The sequence below is a fragment of the Anolis sagrei genome, chromosome 11 (genome assembly GCF_037176765.1).
Source record: "Anolis sagrei isolate rAnoSag1 chromosome 11, rAnoSag1.mat, whole genome shotgun sequence".
NCBI classification, from domain to species: domain Eukaryota; kingdom Metazoa; phylum Chordata; class Lepidosauria; order Squamata; family Dactyloidae; genus Anolis; species Anolis sagrei.
The window spans coordinates 11,492,736-11,510,000 of NC_090031.1; the positions used below are offsets into that span (position 1 = coordinate 11,492,736).

A 17,265-nucleotide genomic window follows, 5' to 3' on the forward strand; every position below is an offset into this window, starting at 1 on the left:
TCTAAACACTTCTCTATCATCTGTCTGTCTGTCTATCTGTCTATCTATCTATCATCTATCTATCTATTTATCTATCTATCAGTCTATTGATCTAGCTATCATCTGTATCTGCCTATCTCTCTCTCTCTCTATCTGTCTGTCCATCTACCATTTGACTGTCTATCTGTCTGCCTAACCACCTCTCTATTATCTATCATCTATCTGTCTGCCTGTCTATCAATCAATCAATCAATCAATCAATCAGTCTATTGATCTAGATATCATCTGTTTATCTACCTCTCTGTGTGTGTCTGTCTGACTACAATTTGTCTGTCTATCTGTCTGCCTGTCTGCCTGTCTATCTGTCTATCTATCTATCTATCTATCTATCTATCTATCTTCTGTCTGTCTATAGATCAATCAATCAATCAGTCTATTGATCTAGATATCATCTGTTTATCTACCTCTCTCTCTCTATCTCTCTGACTGTGTCTGTCTACCATTTGTCTGTCTATCCGTCTGCCTAACCACCTCTCATCTATCTATCTATCTATCTATCTGTCTGTCTGTCTGTCTGTCCGTCCGTCCATCTGTCTGTCAATCAATGTATTGATCTCGCTATCATGTGTTTATAGGCCTGTCTCTTTGTCTGTGTACCATTTGTCTGTCTATCTGTCTGCCTAACCCCCTCTCTATTATCTATCTATCTATCTATCTATCTATCTATCATCTATCTATCATCTGCCTGTCTGTCTATCGATCAATCAATCAGTCTATTGATCTAGATATCATCTGTTTATCTACCTATCTCTTTCTATCTCTCTGTCTGTGTCTGTCTACCATTTGTCTGTCTGTCTGCCTAACCTCCTCTCTATTATCTATCATCTGTCTGTCTGTCTGTCTGTCTGTCTGTCAATCAATAAATCTATTGATCTAACTACCATGTGTTTATCTGCCTTTCTCTTTGTCTGCCTACCATTTGTCTGTCTATCCATCTGCCTAACCACCTCTCTATTATCTATCTATCTATCTATCTATCTATCTATCTATCATCTATCTGTCTGTCTGTCTGTCGATCTATCGATCAATCAATCAGTCTATTGATCTATCTATCATGTGTTTATCTACCTATCTCTCTCTCTCTCTCTCTCTCTCTCTCTACCATTTGTCTGTCTGTCTGCCTAACCACCTCTCTATTATCTGTCTGTCTGTCTGTTTGTTTGTCTATTTATTGAACAATCAATCAATCTATTGATCTAGCTATCATGTCTTTATCTACCTCTCTACCTCTCTACCTCTCTACCTTTCTACCTATCTATCTATCTATCTATCTATCTATCTATCTATCTATCTATCTATCTATCTACCTACCTACCTACCATTTGTCTGTCTGTCTGCCTAACCACCTCTCTATTATCAATCTATCATCTATCTATCTATCTGCCTGTCTGTCTGTCTATTTATCGAAATCAACCAGTCTATTGATCTAGCTATCATGTCTTTATCTACCTCTACCCCTATCTATCTATCTATCTATCTATCTATCTATTTATCTACCATTTGTCTGTTTGTCTGCCTAACCACCTCTTTATTATCTGCCTGTCTGTTTATCTATTGATCAATCAATCAATCAATGTATTGATCTAGTTATCATGTGTTTATCTACCTATCTCTCTCTCTCTTTGTCTATCTATTGATCAATCAATCAATCAATGAATCAATCAATGTATTGATCTAGCTATCATGTGTTTATCTACCTCTCTCTCTCTATCTATTTGTCTATCTATCGATGAATCAATCAATCAATGTATTGATCTACTTATCATGTGTTTATCCACCTCTCTCTCTCTCTCTCTCTCTATTTGTCTATCAATCAATCAATCAATCAATCAATCAATGTATTGATCTAGTTATCATGTGTTTATCTACCTATCTCTCTCTCTCTTTGTCTATCTATTGATCAATCAATCAATGAATCAATCAATGTATTGATCTAGCTATCATGTGTTTATCTACCTCTCTCTCTCTATCTATTTGTCTATCTATCGATGAATCAATCAATCAATGTATTGATCTACTTATCATGTGTTTATCCACCTCTCTCTCTCTCTATTTGTCTATCAATCAATCAATCAATCAATCAATCAGTATACTGATCTAGCTATCATCTGTTTATTTACCTATCTCGTGAGGTCTCTTCTAACTCTATGATTCTATGATTTTATATGTTCATTTATAACATTTTTATGACACAGGAGGCAAAACTTTTTGACCCACCCTCGTACATGAGTATATACAGTAAACGTGTCTTTAAAATTGACCAGGATCTGCCTTGGAGGCTGTATGCTATCATTTATTGTGTGGTCCATGTCAATTCTCATCTATAAGGGGAGACTCTTGATTATGGATGGGATGGAGAAAAAAGACAAAAATGAGAGGAAAAAGAAATATTTGCCTTTCCTCTGATGAAGAACCCTGTTGTCTGGCCGGTCTGCTTTGCAAGCGCTTTCCCAACGCGGCTTGATTGCAGAACACATATTTGTTATGCAGTAAGTGTGAGGAATTAATGACCCAGGCAGAGAGAAACTTGCATGCTAAGCACCGGAGGAAGAAAATGGCTTATTAATGGCTCTTTCCATTGGTGCGCCAGTTCCTAAAACAAATGAGCGTGCAGCCGGGGCCACCCCTTCAAGCAATGCCTCCACTCCCCGGGAAAGGGCAGCTCCTCCTTGCTCACTTAAGGGCCAGATCTTCCCTTATCCACTTCCATTCTTTTTTTTCTCCCCTCCCAAAGAGGTTAAATTTCGAAACCTTGCATCATGAATCACAAAGTGAGCCGGCTTCTGGCAGATCATAAATCAGGCCTCTGGAGTCGGCTAGGACAAATCCCAGGACATTTAATCTTTAATATTAGACGTGTTTAAGATGGTGAATATTTTATGAAGGTGCTGTTGCAATTTAGCACATCATTAGCTTGTCTTATCCCCCCCTTTTTGCAGGCAGAGACCCTTAACGCTTAAAAAAAAAAAGCCTGTTTGGCTTCCCTCGGGGAAAGCGACTTGCCTTAATCCCTATGAGACACTTAATATAATCACAGATTTCTCCCTCCTTGGGAGGATGCATTAGCTTTCTAGGAGAAAACACATTTTGACCTCTGGACTTCCCTTGTTTCGTTTGAGAAACGTTTCCATGCCCTTCCAGGATATTTCTCAACTCGGAAGACATGGCATCTGAATCCTAATATCAATGATCACTGACCTATCGTCATTAATGCAATGCTCACAGGCTCTCTTGCACCTATTACTCACAGTGTTGGTTCCTCTCCGGTTATTGTTTATTTTGGATAACATTTTCTCCGACTGATTCAAACCTAAGGAGACACTTGCTCTTTTGGCCAAAAATGCATTTTATAAACATAGGATATAATCCTATTGTTTATTTACACTGAAAGAGATCCACTTTTATTTGTCTCGCTATCTCTATCTATCTATCTATCTATCTATTTATCTATCTATCTACCATTTGTCTATCTGTCTGCCAAACCACCTCTCTATTATCTATCTATCTATCTATCTATCTATCTATCTATCTATCTACCTACCATTTGTCTGTCTTATCTGTCTGCCTAACCACCTCTCTATTATCTATGTATCATCTATCTTTCTATCGATCGATTGATCAGTCAATCAATCAGTCTATTGATCTATCTGCCATCTGTTTACCTACCTCTATCTGTCTGTCTGTCTATCTATCTATCTATCTACCTACCAGCCAACCATCTGTCTATCTATCTGTCTGCCTAACCACATCTCTACCATGTATCTATTTATCATCTACCTACCTACCATCTGTCTCTGTCTGCCAAACCACCTCTCTATTGTCTGTCTGACTGTCTGTCTATCATCTATCTATCTATCTATCTATCTATCTATCTATCTATCTATATCTATCTACCTACCATCTGTCTATCTGTCTGCCAAACCACTTCTCTATTATCTATCATCTATCTATCTACCATCTGTCTGTTTGCCAAACCACCTCTCTATTATCTATCTATCTATCTATCTATCTATCTATCTACCATCTGTGTGCCTAACCACCTCTCTGTTTTCTCTCTATCTCTATCTATCTATCTACCTATCTATCTATCTATCTATCTATCTATCTATCTATCTACCATCTGTCTGCCTAACCACCTCTCTATTATCTATCTATCTATCTATCTGGCTTAGGTAACAACGAAAAAAATTGTTTCTAAACTCGTTTCGTTTTTAGGGGTCCATCGCGTTTCGTTTTTTTAATAATTCCAAAATTTTCCTTTTAAAAATTTCAAAATATACGAAATTTCGTATAATTACGAATCGATTCGTTAATGGCGGACGCAATTGCGCAATATGCTTAAAAAATCTCCAAATGGGACAGGGGGAACTTCTGAAGCTTCCCTCTCCCTCTGTTGTTGACTGTTGGTGTGATAAAATAATTACGAAATAATTACAAAATAATTATGAAACAATAACGAAACAATAACGAAATAAATTGAAAAAATTGTTTCGAATCTAATTTACTCCTCACACTATTCCTGCATGGCTCAATATTGGATCGTAAGCTAATTTAAATACGAATTAATAACGAATTACGAAATTAACGAACGAAACCGCCCAAGCCTACTATCTATATCTATCTCCCTATCTATATCTATCTATCTACCATCTGTCTGCCTAATCACATCTCTATTATCTATCTACCGTCTATCTATCTATCTATCTATCTATCTATCAGTCAATCAATCAATCTACTGATCTATCTATCATATGTTCATCTACCTCTGTCTATCTACCTACCTACCTAATATCTATCTATTAGCCAACCATCTGTCTGTCTATCTGTCTGCCTAACCACATCTCCATCATCTATCTATTTATCATTTATCTATTGATTGATCAATCAATCAGTCGACTGATCTATCATCTGTTTATCTACCTGTCTCTATCTATCTATCTATCTATCTATCTATCTATCTATCTATCTATCTATCTATCACCATGTGTCCAGCTATCCGTCTACCTAACTACCTCTCTATCATCTATCTATCTATCTATCTATTATCTATCTATCTATCTATCTATCTATCACTCAATCAGACTATTGATCTAGCTATCATCTGTTTATCTACCTATCTCTCTATATATATCTATATGTCTGTCTGTCTGTCGTCTATCTATCTATCTATCTATCTATCACAATATGTCTGGCTATCCGTCTACCTAACCACCAATCAATCAATCAATTAATCAATCTATTGATCTAGCTATCATCTTTTTATCTACCTGTCTCTTGATCTCTACCAACTTACCTACCTATCTACCATCTATCTGTCTATCTGTCTGCCTAACCAGCTCTCTATCATCTATCTATCTATCTATCTATCTATCTATCTATCTATCTATCTATCTATCTATCATCTATCTATCTATCATCTATCTATCTATCATCAATTGATCTATCTATCTACCTACCATATTTTTATCTGTCTGCCTAACCACCTCTCAATCCAGTGGTTCCCAATTTTTTTTTTTTTTTACCAGGGACCACTCTCCAACATTAGTACCAAAAAGGGTTACAAATCAGTTTTTGGTCAACTTTAGATTCGGTTTGGTTCTTTGGGGTGCTGATTCAGAAAATTGCATTAGATAGACCACATCAGCTCTAGTTTCTGATACAGAACATAGGCCATCCAGTAGTTGCCATCTGCTTGCCCACAGAGCAGCATATTTGATAAGCCTTGGCACAATAATAATAATAATAATAATAATAAACAACTTTATTTGTACCCCGCTCCAGCTCCCCGATAGGGACTCGGTGCGGCTTACATGAGGCCAAGCCCAAAGCAACAATTACATGAAATAAAACTATAAGAGGATTTGAAGAAAATATTTTGGTGGTTGCTTCTTCAACTTGGTGAGATGTATTTGGGAACATTGGATTCACTTCTTCATTTCACCAGGAACATGAATCGCTGCTGGTACCAGTATTTACTTAATGGGACTCGGTATCTGCGCTTTGGGTTTCACTATCCACGGCACAGGTCTCATTATCCATGGCACAGGTCTCACTATCCGCAGCACAGGTCTCATTATCCGCGGCACAGGTCTCATTATCCGCGGCACAGGTCTCTCTATCCGCAGCACAGGTCTCACTATCCGCGACACAGGTCTCACTATCCGTGGCACAGGTCTCACTATCCGTGGCACAGGTCTCACTATCTGCGGCACAGGTCTCACTATCCGCGGCAGAGGTCTCATTATCTGTGGCAGAGGTCTCATTATCCGTGGCACAGGTCTCTATCCGTAGCACAGGTCTCACTATACGCAGCACAGGTCTCACTATCCGCAGCACAGGTCTCACTATCCACGGCACAGGTCTCATTATCTGTGGCACATGTCTCATTATCCGCGGCACAGGTCTCATTATCCGCGACACAGGTCTCACTATCCGCAGCACAGGTCTCATTATCCGTGGCACAGGTCTCATTATCCGCGGCACAGGTCTCACTATCCGCAGCACAGGTCTCACTATCCGCAGCACAGGTCTCATTATCCGCGGCACAGGTCTCATTATCCGCAGCACAGGTCTCACTATCCGCAGCACAGGTCTCATTATCCGTGGCACAGGTCTCATTATCCGCGGCACAGGTCTCACTATCCGCAGCACAGGTCTCACTATCCGCAGCACAGGTCTCATTATCCGCGGCACAGGTCTCATTATCCGCGGCACAGGTCTCTCTATCCGCAGCACAGGTCTCACTATCCGCGACACAGGTCTCACTATCCGTGGCACAGGTCTCACTATCCGTGGCACAGGTCTCACTATCTGCGGCACAGGTCTCACTATCCGCGGCAGAGGTCTCATTATCTGTGGCAGAGGTCTCATTATCCGTGGCACAGGTCTCTATCCGTAGCACAGGTCTCACTATACGCAGCACAGGTCTCACTATCCGCAGCACAGGTCTCACTATCCACGGCACAGGTCTCATTATCTGTGGCACATGTCTCATTATCCGCGGCACAGGTCTCATTATCCGCGACACAGGTCTCACTATCCGCAGCACAGGTCTCATTATCCGTGGCACAGGTCTCATTATCCGCGGCACAGGTCTCACTATCCGCAGCACAGGTCTCACTATCCGCAGCACAGGTCTCATTATCCGCGGCACAGGTCTCATTATCCGCAGCACAGGTCTCACTATCCGCAGCACAGGTCTCATTATCCGTGGCACAGGTCTCATTATCCGCGGCACAGGTCTCACTATCCGCAGCACAGGTCTCACTATCCGCAGCACAGGTCTCATTATCCGCGGCACAGGTCTCATTATCCGCGGCACAGGTCTCTCTATCCGCAGCACAGGTCTCACTATCCACGACACAGGTCTCACTATCCGTGGCACAGGTCTCACTATCCGTGGCACAGGTCTCACTATCTGCGGCACAGGTCTCACTATCCGCGGCAGAGGTCTCATTATCTGTGGCAGAGGTCTCATTATCCGTGGCACAGGTCTCTATCCGTAGCACAGGTCTCACTATACGCAGCACAGGTCTCACTATACGCAGCACAGGTCTCACTATCCACGGCACAGGTCTCATTATCTGTGGCACATGTCTCATTATCCGCGGCACAGGTCTCATTATCCGCGACACAGGTCTCACTATCCGCAGCACAGGTCTCATTATCCGTGGCACAGGTCTCATTATCCGCGGCACAGGTCTCACTATCCGCAGCACAGGTCTCACTATCCGCAGCACAGGTCTCATTATCCGCGGCACAGGTCTCATTATCCGCGGCACAGGTCTCTCTATCCACAGCACAGGTCTCACTATCCGTGACACAGGTCTCACTATCCGTGGCACAGGTCTCACTATCCGTGGCACAGGTCTCACTATCTGCGGCACAGGTCTCACTATCCGCGGCAGAGGTCTCATTATCCGTGGCACAGGTCTCACTATCCGCAGCACAGGTCTCACTATCCGCGGCACAGGTCTCATTATCCGCGACACAGGTCTCACTATCTGCAGCACAGGTCTCATTATCCATGGCACAGGTCTCATTATCCGCGGCACAGGTCTCACTATCCGCAGCACAGGTCTCACTATCCGCAGCACAGGTCTCATTATCTGCGGCACAGGTCTCATTATCCGCGGCACAGGTCTCTCTATCCGCAGCACAGGTCTCACTATCCGCGACACAGGTCTCACTATCCACAGCACAGGTCTCACTATCCGTGGCACAGGTCTCACTATCTGCGGCACAGGTCTCACTATCCGCGGCAGAGGTCTCATTATCCGTGGCACAGGTCTCTATCCGTAGCACAGATCTCACTATCCGCGGCACAGGTCTCACTATCCGCGGCACAGGTCTCACTATCCACGGCACAGGTCTCACTATCCGTGGCACAGGTCTCACTATCCGTGGCACAGGTCTCATTATCTGCGGCACAGGTCTCACTATCCGCGGCAGAGGTCTCATTATCCGTGGCACAGGTCTCTATCCGTAGCACAGATCTCACTATCCGCGGCACAGGTCTCATTATCCGCGGCACAGGTCTCACTATCCACGGCACAGGTCTCACTATCCGCGGCACAGGTCTCACTATCCGCGGCACAGGTCTCACTATCCGCGGCACAGGTCTCACTATCCACGGCACAGGTCTCACTATCCGCAGCACAGGTCTCACTATCCACGGCACAGGTCTCACTATCCGCGGCACAGGTCTCACTATCCGCAACACAGGTCTCCCTATCCGCGGCACAGGTCTCACTATCCACAGCCAGTTTAAATCTCTCTATTTCACCTGGAGAGGCTTTAAGTTAGGCTTTCCCAAATCACTGTATCCTAGAAGCACATGTATAAGGTTTCATTTCATTTTCCTAAGGGGAAGACGTTTTATGTGTGATATAAAAAACCAATAAATTTACCAACCATCACAACAAAAAACAGTATGTTGCTTCTCCCCAAAGGCCTGCCTAAATATAGGGCTTGTCAGTTGGGTAAAATGCTAATATGACGTCCCCCAAAAGGAGAAAATGGTGCTAAAAATAAAGCTGGGCGTATATGTTAGTAAATAGAAACAGCTGGAGCATTTGCATACGTAATGCGGGTGGGCTGCCAAGCAATCCGCCTCCATTCTGTGTTTTTTTTCCCCAACTGTGTTTAAAACTTTCCCTAGCTTGGTAGTTTGTCACTGGCAGGCATCAGCCGAAGGGGGAAAGGAGAAGAAAAATCAACACTGGCTTTCAACGGCTCCTGGATGAACAAATCCAATTAATCTTTTATATATATTTTTTGCCAGCACTTGCTTGGGGATATGTATTTCTTTGAAACCAAGGATCAATCTGAGCCAGGAAAGAGCAGCGTGCCACATCTCTCCTTGCTGTTACCCAACAACAACAACAAAAGAGTGATGGAGGTGGGAGAGCATGTTGCCTGCAACCACATCTCCGCATGGACTTCAAGGACGGGCCTCCTGGCAGCGTAACTCATTCTATCCACTTACCAGTATCTGGATCGCAAAGCTGTTCGCAGGCATCTGTAGTCCTCTGTCCACACAGATCCCTCACCCAAGGAGACGTGGCATTGATTTGGTAATAGAGGGAGAGCTTGGCTGGGTTTAGCCAGTCGGAGATGTCCAGATAGCTTCCCTCGCTCACAACAAAGCTGCTCCCTGCAACAGAAAAAGGGAGACAGTAAAAGCTGGGGAGTTAAAAGAGAACAGTTTCTTTGCAAACAGGCCTTTCTTCTGCAATCACACATTTTCAAATGTGGGGTTTTGTTGGGGGGGGGGGGGTCTACAGATGGCCTCTTTCTTCTAGTTTCTCTCATCACTTATTTCATTTCTTCCCCCCATACAAGCCACACACACACATATATAAACACACACACACACACAGAAAGGAGGAAGGAAGTTCTTTCCCTGCTTCTTTCTTCCTTCTCTACCTGTTTCTTTCCTCACCTCCTTTGCTCTTTGGTTCCATCCTTACTTCCTTCCCTCCCTCTTTCTCTCTTTCATTCCTTCTCTCCTTCCTTCCCTCTTTCACTTTTTTATTTCATTCTCTCCCTCCTTCTCTTCCTTCCTTCTCTAACCTTCTTTCTTTCTCTCCTTCCCTCCTTCTTTCCCTCTTTCTCTCCCTCCTTCTCTCCTTCCTTCCTTTTCTGCCTTTCCTTCTTTCCTTCTCTCCTTCCCTCCTTCCTTTCCTCTTTCCCCCCCTTTTGCTCCCTCCCTCCTTTCTTTCTTTCTCTTCTTCTCTCCCTCCTTCCTTCTCTACCCTTCTTTCTTTCTTTCTCTACCCTTCTCTCTGTCCCTCTTTCTCTCCCTCCTTCACTCCTTCCTTCCCTACCCTTCTTTTTTCCTTCCTTCTCTCCTTCTCTCCCTTCTTCTCTCCCTATTTCTCTCCCTCCCTCTCTACCTTTATTTCTTTCCTTCTTTCTCTCCTTCCCTTCTTCTTTCCCTTCTTTTCTCCCTCCTTCTCTCCTTCCTTCCTTCTCTACCCTTCTTTCTTTCCTTCCTTCTCTTCCTCCTTCTCTCCTTCCTTCCTTCCTTCCTTCCTTCCTTCCTTCCTTCCTTCCTTCCTCCTTTCTGTGTGTGTGTGTGTGTGTTTATATATGTGTTTGTGTTTGTGTGTGTGGCTTTGCACGTGCGCTGTAATGTATTTTTTGGTTTTTTGGCTTTTTAAGTCCCTTCTGGGTTTTTTCAGTGTTTTTATGAGTGATGGTCACTCGTTGGCCTGAGAGGTATCTTGTGTCCAAATTTGCTGTCAATTCATCCAGTGCTTTTTGAGTTCTGTTAATCCCACAAACAAACAAACATTACATTTTTATTTATACGGATAGTTGAGAAAGAGGTATTGGAGTATAATAGGAATGTGTATTTGCCCATCCAAAACCCAAGCGAAGTCTGCAATGAAGCAACGTCAGGGGAGAAAGAGGGCTGAGGGGCGAGCAGCTCTTTCTTCAAAGGCACCAGAGGATGCATTGCCTCTAGCGCAACTGATTCTTGGTTGTACTAGGGCCCGCAGGGGGGTTTACCCATATTTATTGCATTATTCCCCCCCTCCTTCCAGCCCTGCATTCATATCAAAGCGAAGGCAGCCCCGGCGGTGTCAGAAGTTCAACTCTTCATCCAGAGGTCTCCATCAAAGTTCAGCAAGCTTGTTTAAAAGCTTCCACATGAGAGGCTTGAAGTTTTTTGACATTTCAAAAACACATACTTCCTGGAACAAAATGGGATAGAAAGCAGACCAAAGCTTTGTTCTTTTTCCCTTGTTAAATATCCTAAGAGCCAACAAAACAGGCCAAATTGTTCAGCTGTGTTTCCGTCTCTTCTTTTGACCACGTCTTTCTCTTCTCCTTACTTTCTCCATATATATATATATATATATATATATATATATATTATATATATATAATAACAGTGTTTTGCATTGCAATTTAAGCAATTTATATAACTCTCTGGATGCGCCGGCAGAGCATAAGCTTACATTAAATCACCAAATTTAGGTCTGATTCTATCTTTCCCGTTGTAAAACGATCCCTTAATCGAAATCAATGGGAGGCATAAAAGAGGGTATATAGAGGGAAAGATGGGCTATTAAAAAGCTGCCACCACCCCATTCATCCATCCAGCCATCCATCCATCCATTAAAATCACTCCATTCATTCCACTATAAAAATTCCAAAAACTGCCTTCATCAACACTGGAATCACAATACAAAATGTGACCGAAATAAGCATGATGTTATGACCAACTTCTGCTAGAAGGCCTACAAAAGCCAACTGAAGCATTCCCTCTAAGTATCTTTCTGTCTTCCAGCATGACACTATGGACAACTTCTGCTAGACGTCAGCCATAGAATTACACTGGAGGGTTTACAAATGCCTATGGAAGAGTTCCCTCTAGGCATCTCTGTGTCTTCCAGCATGATGCTATGGTCAACTTCTGCTAGACGTTGCCCAAAGAATGGCACTGGAGGTCCTACAGACGCCTATGGAATTGTTCCCTCTAGACTTCTCTATGTCTTCCAGCATGATACTATGGTCAACTTCTGTAAGATGTTGGCCATAGTATGGCACTGCAGGTCCTACAAATGCCTATGGAAGTATTCCCTCTAGGCATCTCTCTGTCTTCCAGCATAACTCTATGGTAACTTCTCCTAGATGTTGGCCATAGAATGACATTGAAGGGCCTACAAATGTCTATGGAAGTGTTCCACCTAGACTTTTCTATGTCTTCCAGCATGATGCTATGGTCAACTTCTGCTAGACGTTGCCCAAAGAATGGCACTGGAGGGCCTGTGGAAGCATTCCCTCCAGGAATCTCTATGTCTTCCAGCATGAAACTATGGTCAACTTCTGCTAGATGTTGACTACAGAATGGCACTGGAGGGCCTACAAATTCCTATAGAAGTATTCGCTCTAGGCATCTCTATGTCTTCCAGCATGACACTATGGTCAACTTATGCTAGACATTGGCTATAGAATGACACTGAAGGGCCTACAAATGCCTATGAGAGTGTCCCCTCTAGACTTCTCTGTGTCTTCCAGCATGATGCTATGGTCAACTTATGAGACATTGGAGGCCTGTGGAAGCATTCTCTCTAGGCATCTCTATGTCTCCCAGTATGACACAATGGCTAACTTTTGCTAGACGTTGGCCATAGAATGACATTGGAGGGCCAACAAATGTCTACAGAAGTGTTCCCTCTAAGTATCTCTATGTCTTCCAGCATGACACTATGGTCAATTTCTGTAGACGCTGGCCATAGAATGGCACTGGAAGGCATACAAATGCCTATGGAAGCATTCCCTCTAGACATCTCTATGTCTTCCAGCATGACACTATAGCCAACTTCTTCTTGATATTGGCTATAGTATGGCACAGCAGGGCCTACAAATGCCTACAGAAATGTTTCCTCTAGTCATCTCTATGTCTTCCAGCATGTTGCTATGATCAATTTCTGCTAGACGTTGGCCATAGAATGGACTGGAGGGCCTACACATGTCTACAGAAGAATTCTCTCTAGGCATCTCCATGGCTTCCAGCATGATGATGTTCTACCAACAGTTTGAGCTACCTTTGCTCATGCAGACTAACAATCTATTCCACTCTACATCTGTAGCCAGAATTATGTTGAATAACAACTCCCATCTGGAGCATCACGATATTCCCACTTCTGCTCCACACAAATGGATTAAAAGCAGTCATCAAACATGGCCCCAAGGTATCACCAACAAATCCCAGCATTCACAACAATGAGCATCCCTCCTTTCCTATCAACGAGTCCTGTAAAGGCACCAAACGGGCAAACAGGGTAATGAACTAAGTCAATAAACTGGAAGCTAATCCTTCATTTCCAGTGAATTACTCTGCAATTTGCACCCTTTCCCTTCACTGCTGCCGCAGTCGTATATTTGAGCTTGTTCAGCTGTGAGATGTAATAAGCAACTGTTCAGCCAGAAAGGAAGGAGCGAGGGCTTGACATACACAGGTGTAAACACCTGGACAAACACGCATAATACCAGGTCACCTCTAAGGGCACGAGGCATATGGAGAGACGGAGTCCTTCCCCAAAAAATAAACAGTTTCAAGCAACACATTTAATTAAAAAGCAAAGTGGAAAGCTGTCTCCGATCTTAGTGTTTGTCTGCAGAGATCAAGGGGAAAATTAGGGGAACGGGTGGTAATCGCTGCATCCAACTCGGTGAGCATCGCGGTAGAGACAGCCATAGGGGAAGGCGATAAACAATCAGACGAAACAATTAAAGTTCACTCGCACGCCAATCATGGCTCGGGATTTGGGAAGCAAATGAAGTCACGGCTTATTTAGCATTCTGACATTCTGGGAATCGGCTACAAAACCAACACTGTTATTTCCCATCGCTGCACCATCCTGGCGGTTTAGACCCGGCTTTTCTAATACAGTCAATATATTTAGACTGCTAACTAGATCGGAGACCTTTTCCTCTATTAAACCTGTCCATCACCAGCCAGTCAGTGACCCCTGAAAAATACAAACTTGCCGGCCAAGGGGCAGGCAGCTTCCACTTTGCTGTCTGGCGACGCTGTGCAACGTGTTTCCACCATTAATTTGGCATTTTACAGACCTGTGTGATGCATATAAAACTTCACGGCAATTACAGACTCTCATTAGAGGATGCTAGGCAGTACTTGAACGTCTCACTGGGGGAAAATAACCTTTTCCCCCCTCAAAAAAAGGAACAAAAGAGCACACGGTTTTCTTAAACTCACTCATTCTCAGATACACATATCCTCAGCAATCTTGGAGTGCTGCCAGTCCAATCACTGGATACTATTTAGCAGAGGAAATACCACAAAAGGGTATTAGAAGCTCATTTTCCTGGTCTACAAGATTGAGGAAAAACTGGTGTGAACTCTAAGATCTTCCGGGGAGACCCTCCTTTCATTCCCAACACCGTCACAACTATGGTTGGTGGGGACGAGAGAAAGGGACTTCTCGGTGGTGGCCCCCCACCTCTGGAACAACCTTCCAAAGGAAAGGGCTAGAAGGCATGATCATCAAGTTTGCAGACGACACCAAATTGGGAGGGATAGCCAATACTCCGGAGGACAGGAGCAGAATTCAAAACGATCTTGACAGATTAGAGAGATGGGCCAAAATTAACAAAATGAAGTTCAACAGTGACAAATGCAAGATACTCCACTTTGGCAGGAAAAACGAAATTCTTCTCTCCCATGTGGAAGGGAGAAGCCTACCAGATGGGGACACCGGGCCAGGCGCCGCCTCCGCTTGTTCTCCTGGCGTGGCTGGGAGGGAAGCAGGAGGCACCTCGTGGCCACGGAGAAAAAGAGAGCGCAGCAGAAGAAGATCTGCGGCCATGAGGTGCCTCCTGTTCCCCTCCCAGCCGCGCCAGGAGAACAGGCGGAGGTGGCGCCGGGTGGGCGTGGCCAGGCAACGCTGGCTTCCCCGGGAAAGGAGAAGGAAGGGGAAGGGGAGAGAAAGGGGGAAGGGGAAGGAAGGAAGGAAGAAAGGAAGGAAAGAAAGGAAGAGAGAGAAGCCTGGTCCAGTGCGACCCCGCCTGAAGCCGCTCTGGAGGGAGAGAGAGAAACGGCGAGGGGCTTTGCGCCAGGCCAGGCCAGGCTGCGCGGGCTGGATAAATGCCCTTGGTGGGCCGTATCCGGCCCGCGGGCCTTAGTTTGAGGACCCCTGCTCTAATTCAATAAATTCCTCTTGTTTTTATTTCTTTAACTCTCTCGTTAAGTATGCTAAGGCCACCTTCCAATTTCTTTCAAATATTCCATGATTTTCATATTTCAAATTGCTAGAAATCGTAGCCATCTGTGCATAATCCCACAGTTTATCCTTCCAATTTTTGATGCTTGATGTTTTCTCTCCTTTGCAAACTTTGGCAATTGGAATGCGTGCAGCCGCAATGCTATACAGACAAATTAGGCAAGCCCCCACCCTGGCAATCTTCAGGAAGAGCTTGGAAACTTGGCTGTTCCAGTGTGCCTTCAATGAATGGATGAACAATAATTCCCTGACCTCACCAAGTCCTGCAAATGCCTTCGCAAGCACTTTATTCTATCTGTTAGTGCAATCATTTCTTACTCATCCCCCGGATCCCCTGTCCAGACACATTAAACTTCTGTCTCACCCAGTGTTTTAATTTTTAATCTTTTGGAATCGGCCCTGCCCTTTGAGATTGATCTCTTTGTCTTAAATGCTGCGATTTTATACTGTTTGATGTATTATTTATTACTAGCCGTCCCCTGCCACGTGTTGCTGTGGTCCAGTCTGTGTATATGTGGTTTGTGTGTGTATATATGCGTTTATATGTGTGCATATATGTGTGTGTGTGTGTGTGTGTGTGTGTGTGTATATATATATATATATATATATATATATATATATATATAAGGTAAAGGTAGTCCCCTGACATTAAGTCCAGTCATGTCTGACTCTGGGGTGTGGTGCTCATCTCCATTTCTAAGCCAAAGAGCCAGCGTTGTCCGTAGACACCTCCAAGGTCATGTGGCCAGCATGACTGCATGGAGCGCCGTTACCTTCCCGCCGGAGCAGTACCTATTGATCTACTCACATTTGCATGTTTTCGAACTGCTAGGTTGGCAGAAGCTAGGGCTGACAGCGGAAGCTCACGCCGCTCCCCGGAATCGAACCTGCGACCTTTCGATCAACAAGCTCAGCATCTCAGTGCTTTAACCCACTGCGCCACCGGGGCTCCCTATATATGTATAATGTGGGTGTATATATGTGTGTGTATATATGTGTGTGTGTGTGTTTTTGTGCATATATACGTGTGTGTGTGTGTGTGTATATATATATATATATATTGTGTGTTTTTGTGCATATATACATGTGTGTGTATGAATGTGTATATGTGTGAGTGTATTTGTATATATATATATGGCGTATTTTTGGGTTTTTAAGTCTGTTCTGCTGGGGATTTGTGTGTGTGTGTGTGTGTGTTTAGGGGTGATGGACACTCTTTGGACTGTTAGGTGTCTTGTCTCCAAATTTGGTGTCAATTCGCCAAGTGGTTTTTGTGTTCTGTTAATCCCACAAATGAACTTAAATTTTTTAGTTATATAGACTAGCTGTCCCCTGTCATGCGTTGCTGTGGCCCACTCTGGTGGTCATGGAGGTTCTGTGTGGGAGGTTTGGCCCAATTCTATAGTTGGTGGGGTTCAGAATGCTCTGTGATTGTAGGTGAACTATAAATCCCAGTAACTACAACTCCCAAATGTCAAGGTCTATTTTCCCCAAACTCCATCTGTGTTCATATTTGGGCGTATTGAGTGCTTGTGCCAAGTTTGGTTCAGATCCATCATTGTTCGAGTCCACAGTGCTCTCTGGATAAAGATGAACTACAACTCCCAAACTCAAGGTCAATACTCACCAAACCCTTCTAGTGTTTTCTGTTGGTCATGGGAGTCCTGTATGCCCTGGTTGGTTCAATTCTATCATGTTATTTGATTGTAGGTGAACTATAAATCCTAGCAACTACAACTCCCCCCCCCCCCTCTATCTATATCCTGTCATTCGTGGGGTTCAGAATGCTCTTTGATTGTAGGTGAACTGTGAATCCCATCGACTACAACTCCTAAATGTCAGGGTCTGTTTTCCCTAAACTCAATCTGTGTTAATATTTGGGCATGTTGAGTGCTTGTGCCAAGTTTGGTCCAGAGTCCACAGTGCTCTCTAGATGTAGGTGAACTACAACTCCCAAAGTCAAGGT

General features: G+C 43.8%; 1 protein-coding gene across 2 annotated transcripts in view; it reads right to left on the reverse strand.

Annotated features, from left to right (window-relative positions):
* ASTN2 (astrotactin 2) overlaps positions 1-17,265 on the reverse strand; it is a 796,374-nt gene that overhangs the window by 310,072 nt on the left and 469,037 nt on the right. For both annotated transcript variants that reach the window (XM_067471887.1, XM_067471888.1), the window contains exon 7: positions 9,527-9,694. In XM_067471887.1, the coding sequence (XP_067327988.1) occupies positions 9,527-9,694 (168 nt within the window). The remainder of the gene's footprint in view (positions 1-9,526; positions 9,695-17,265) is intronic.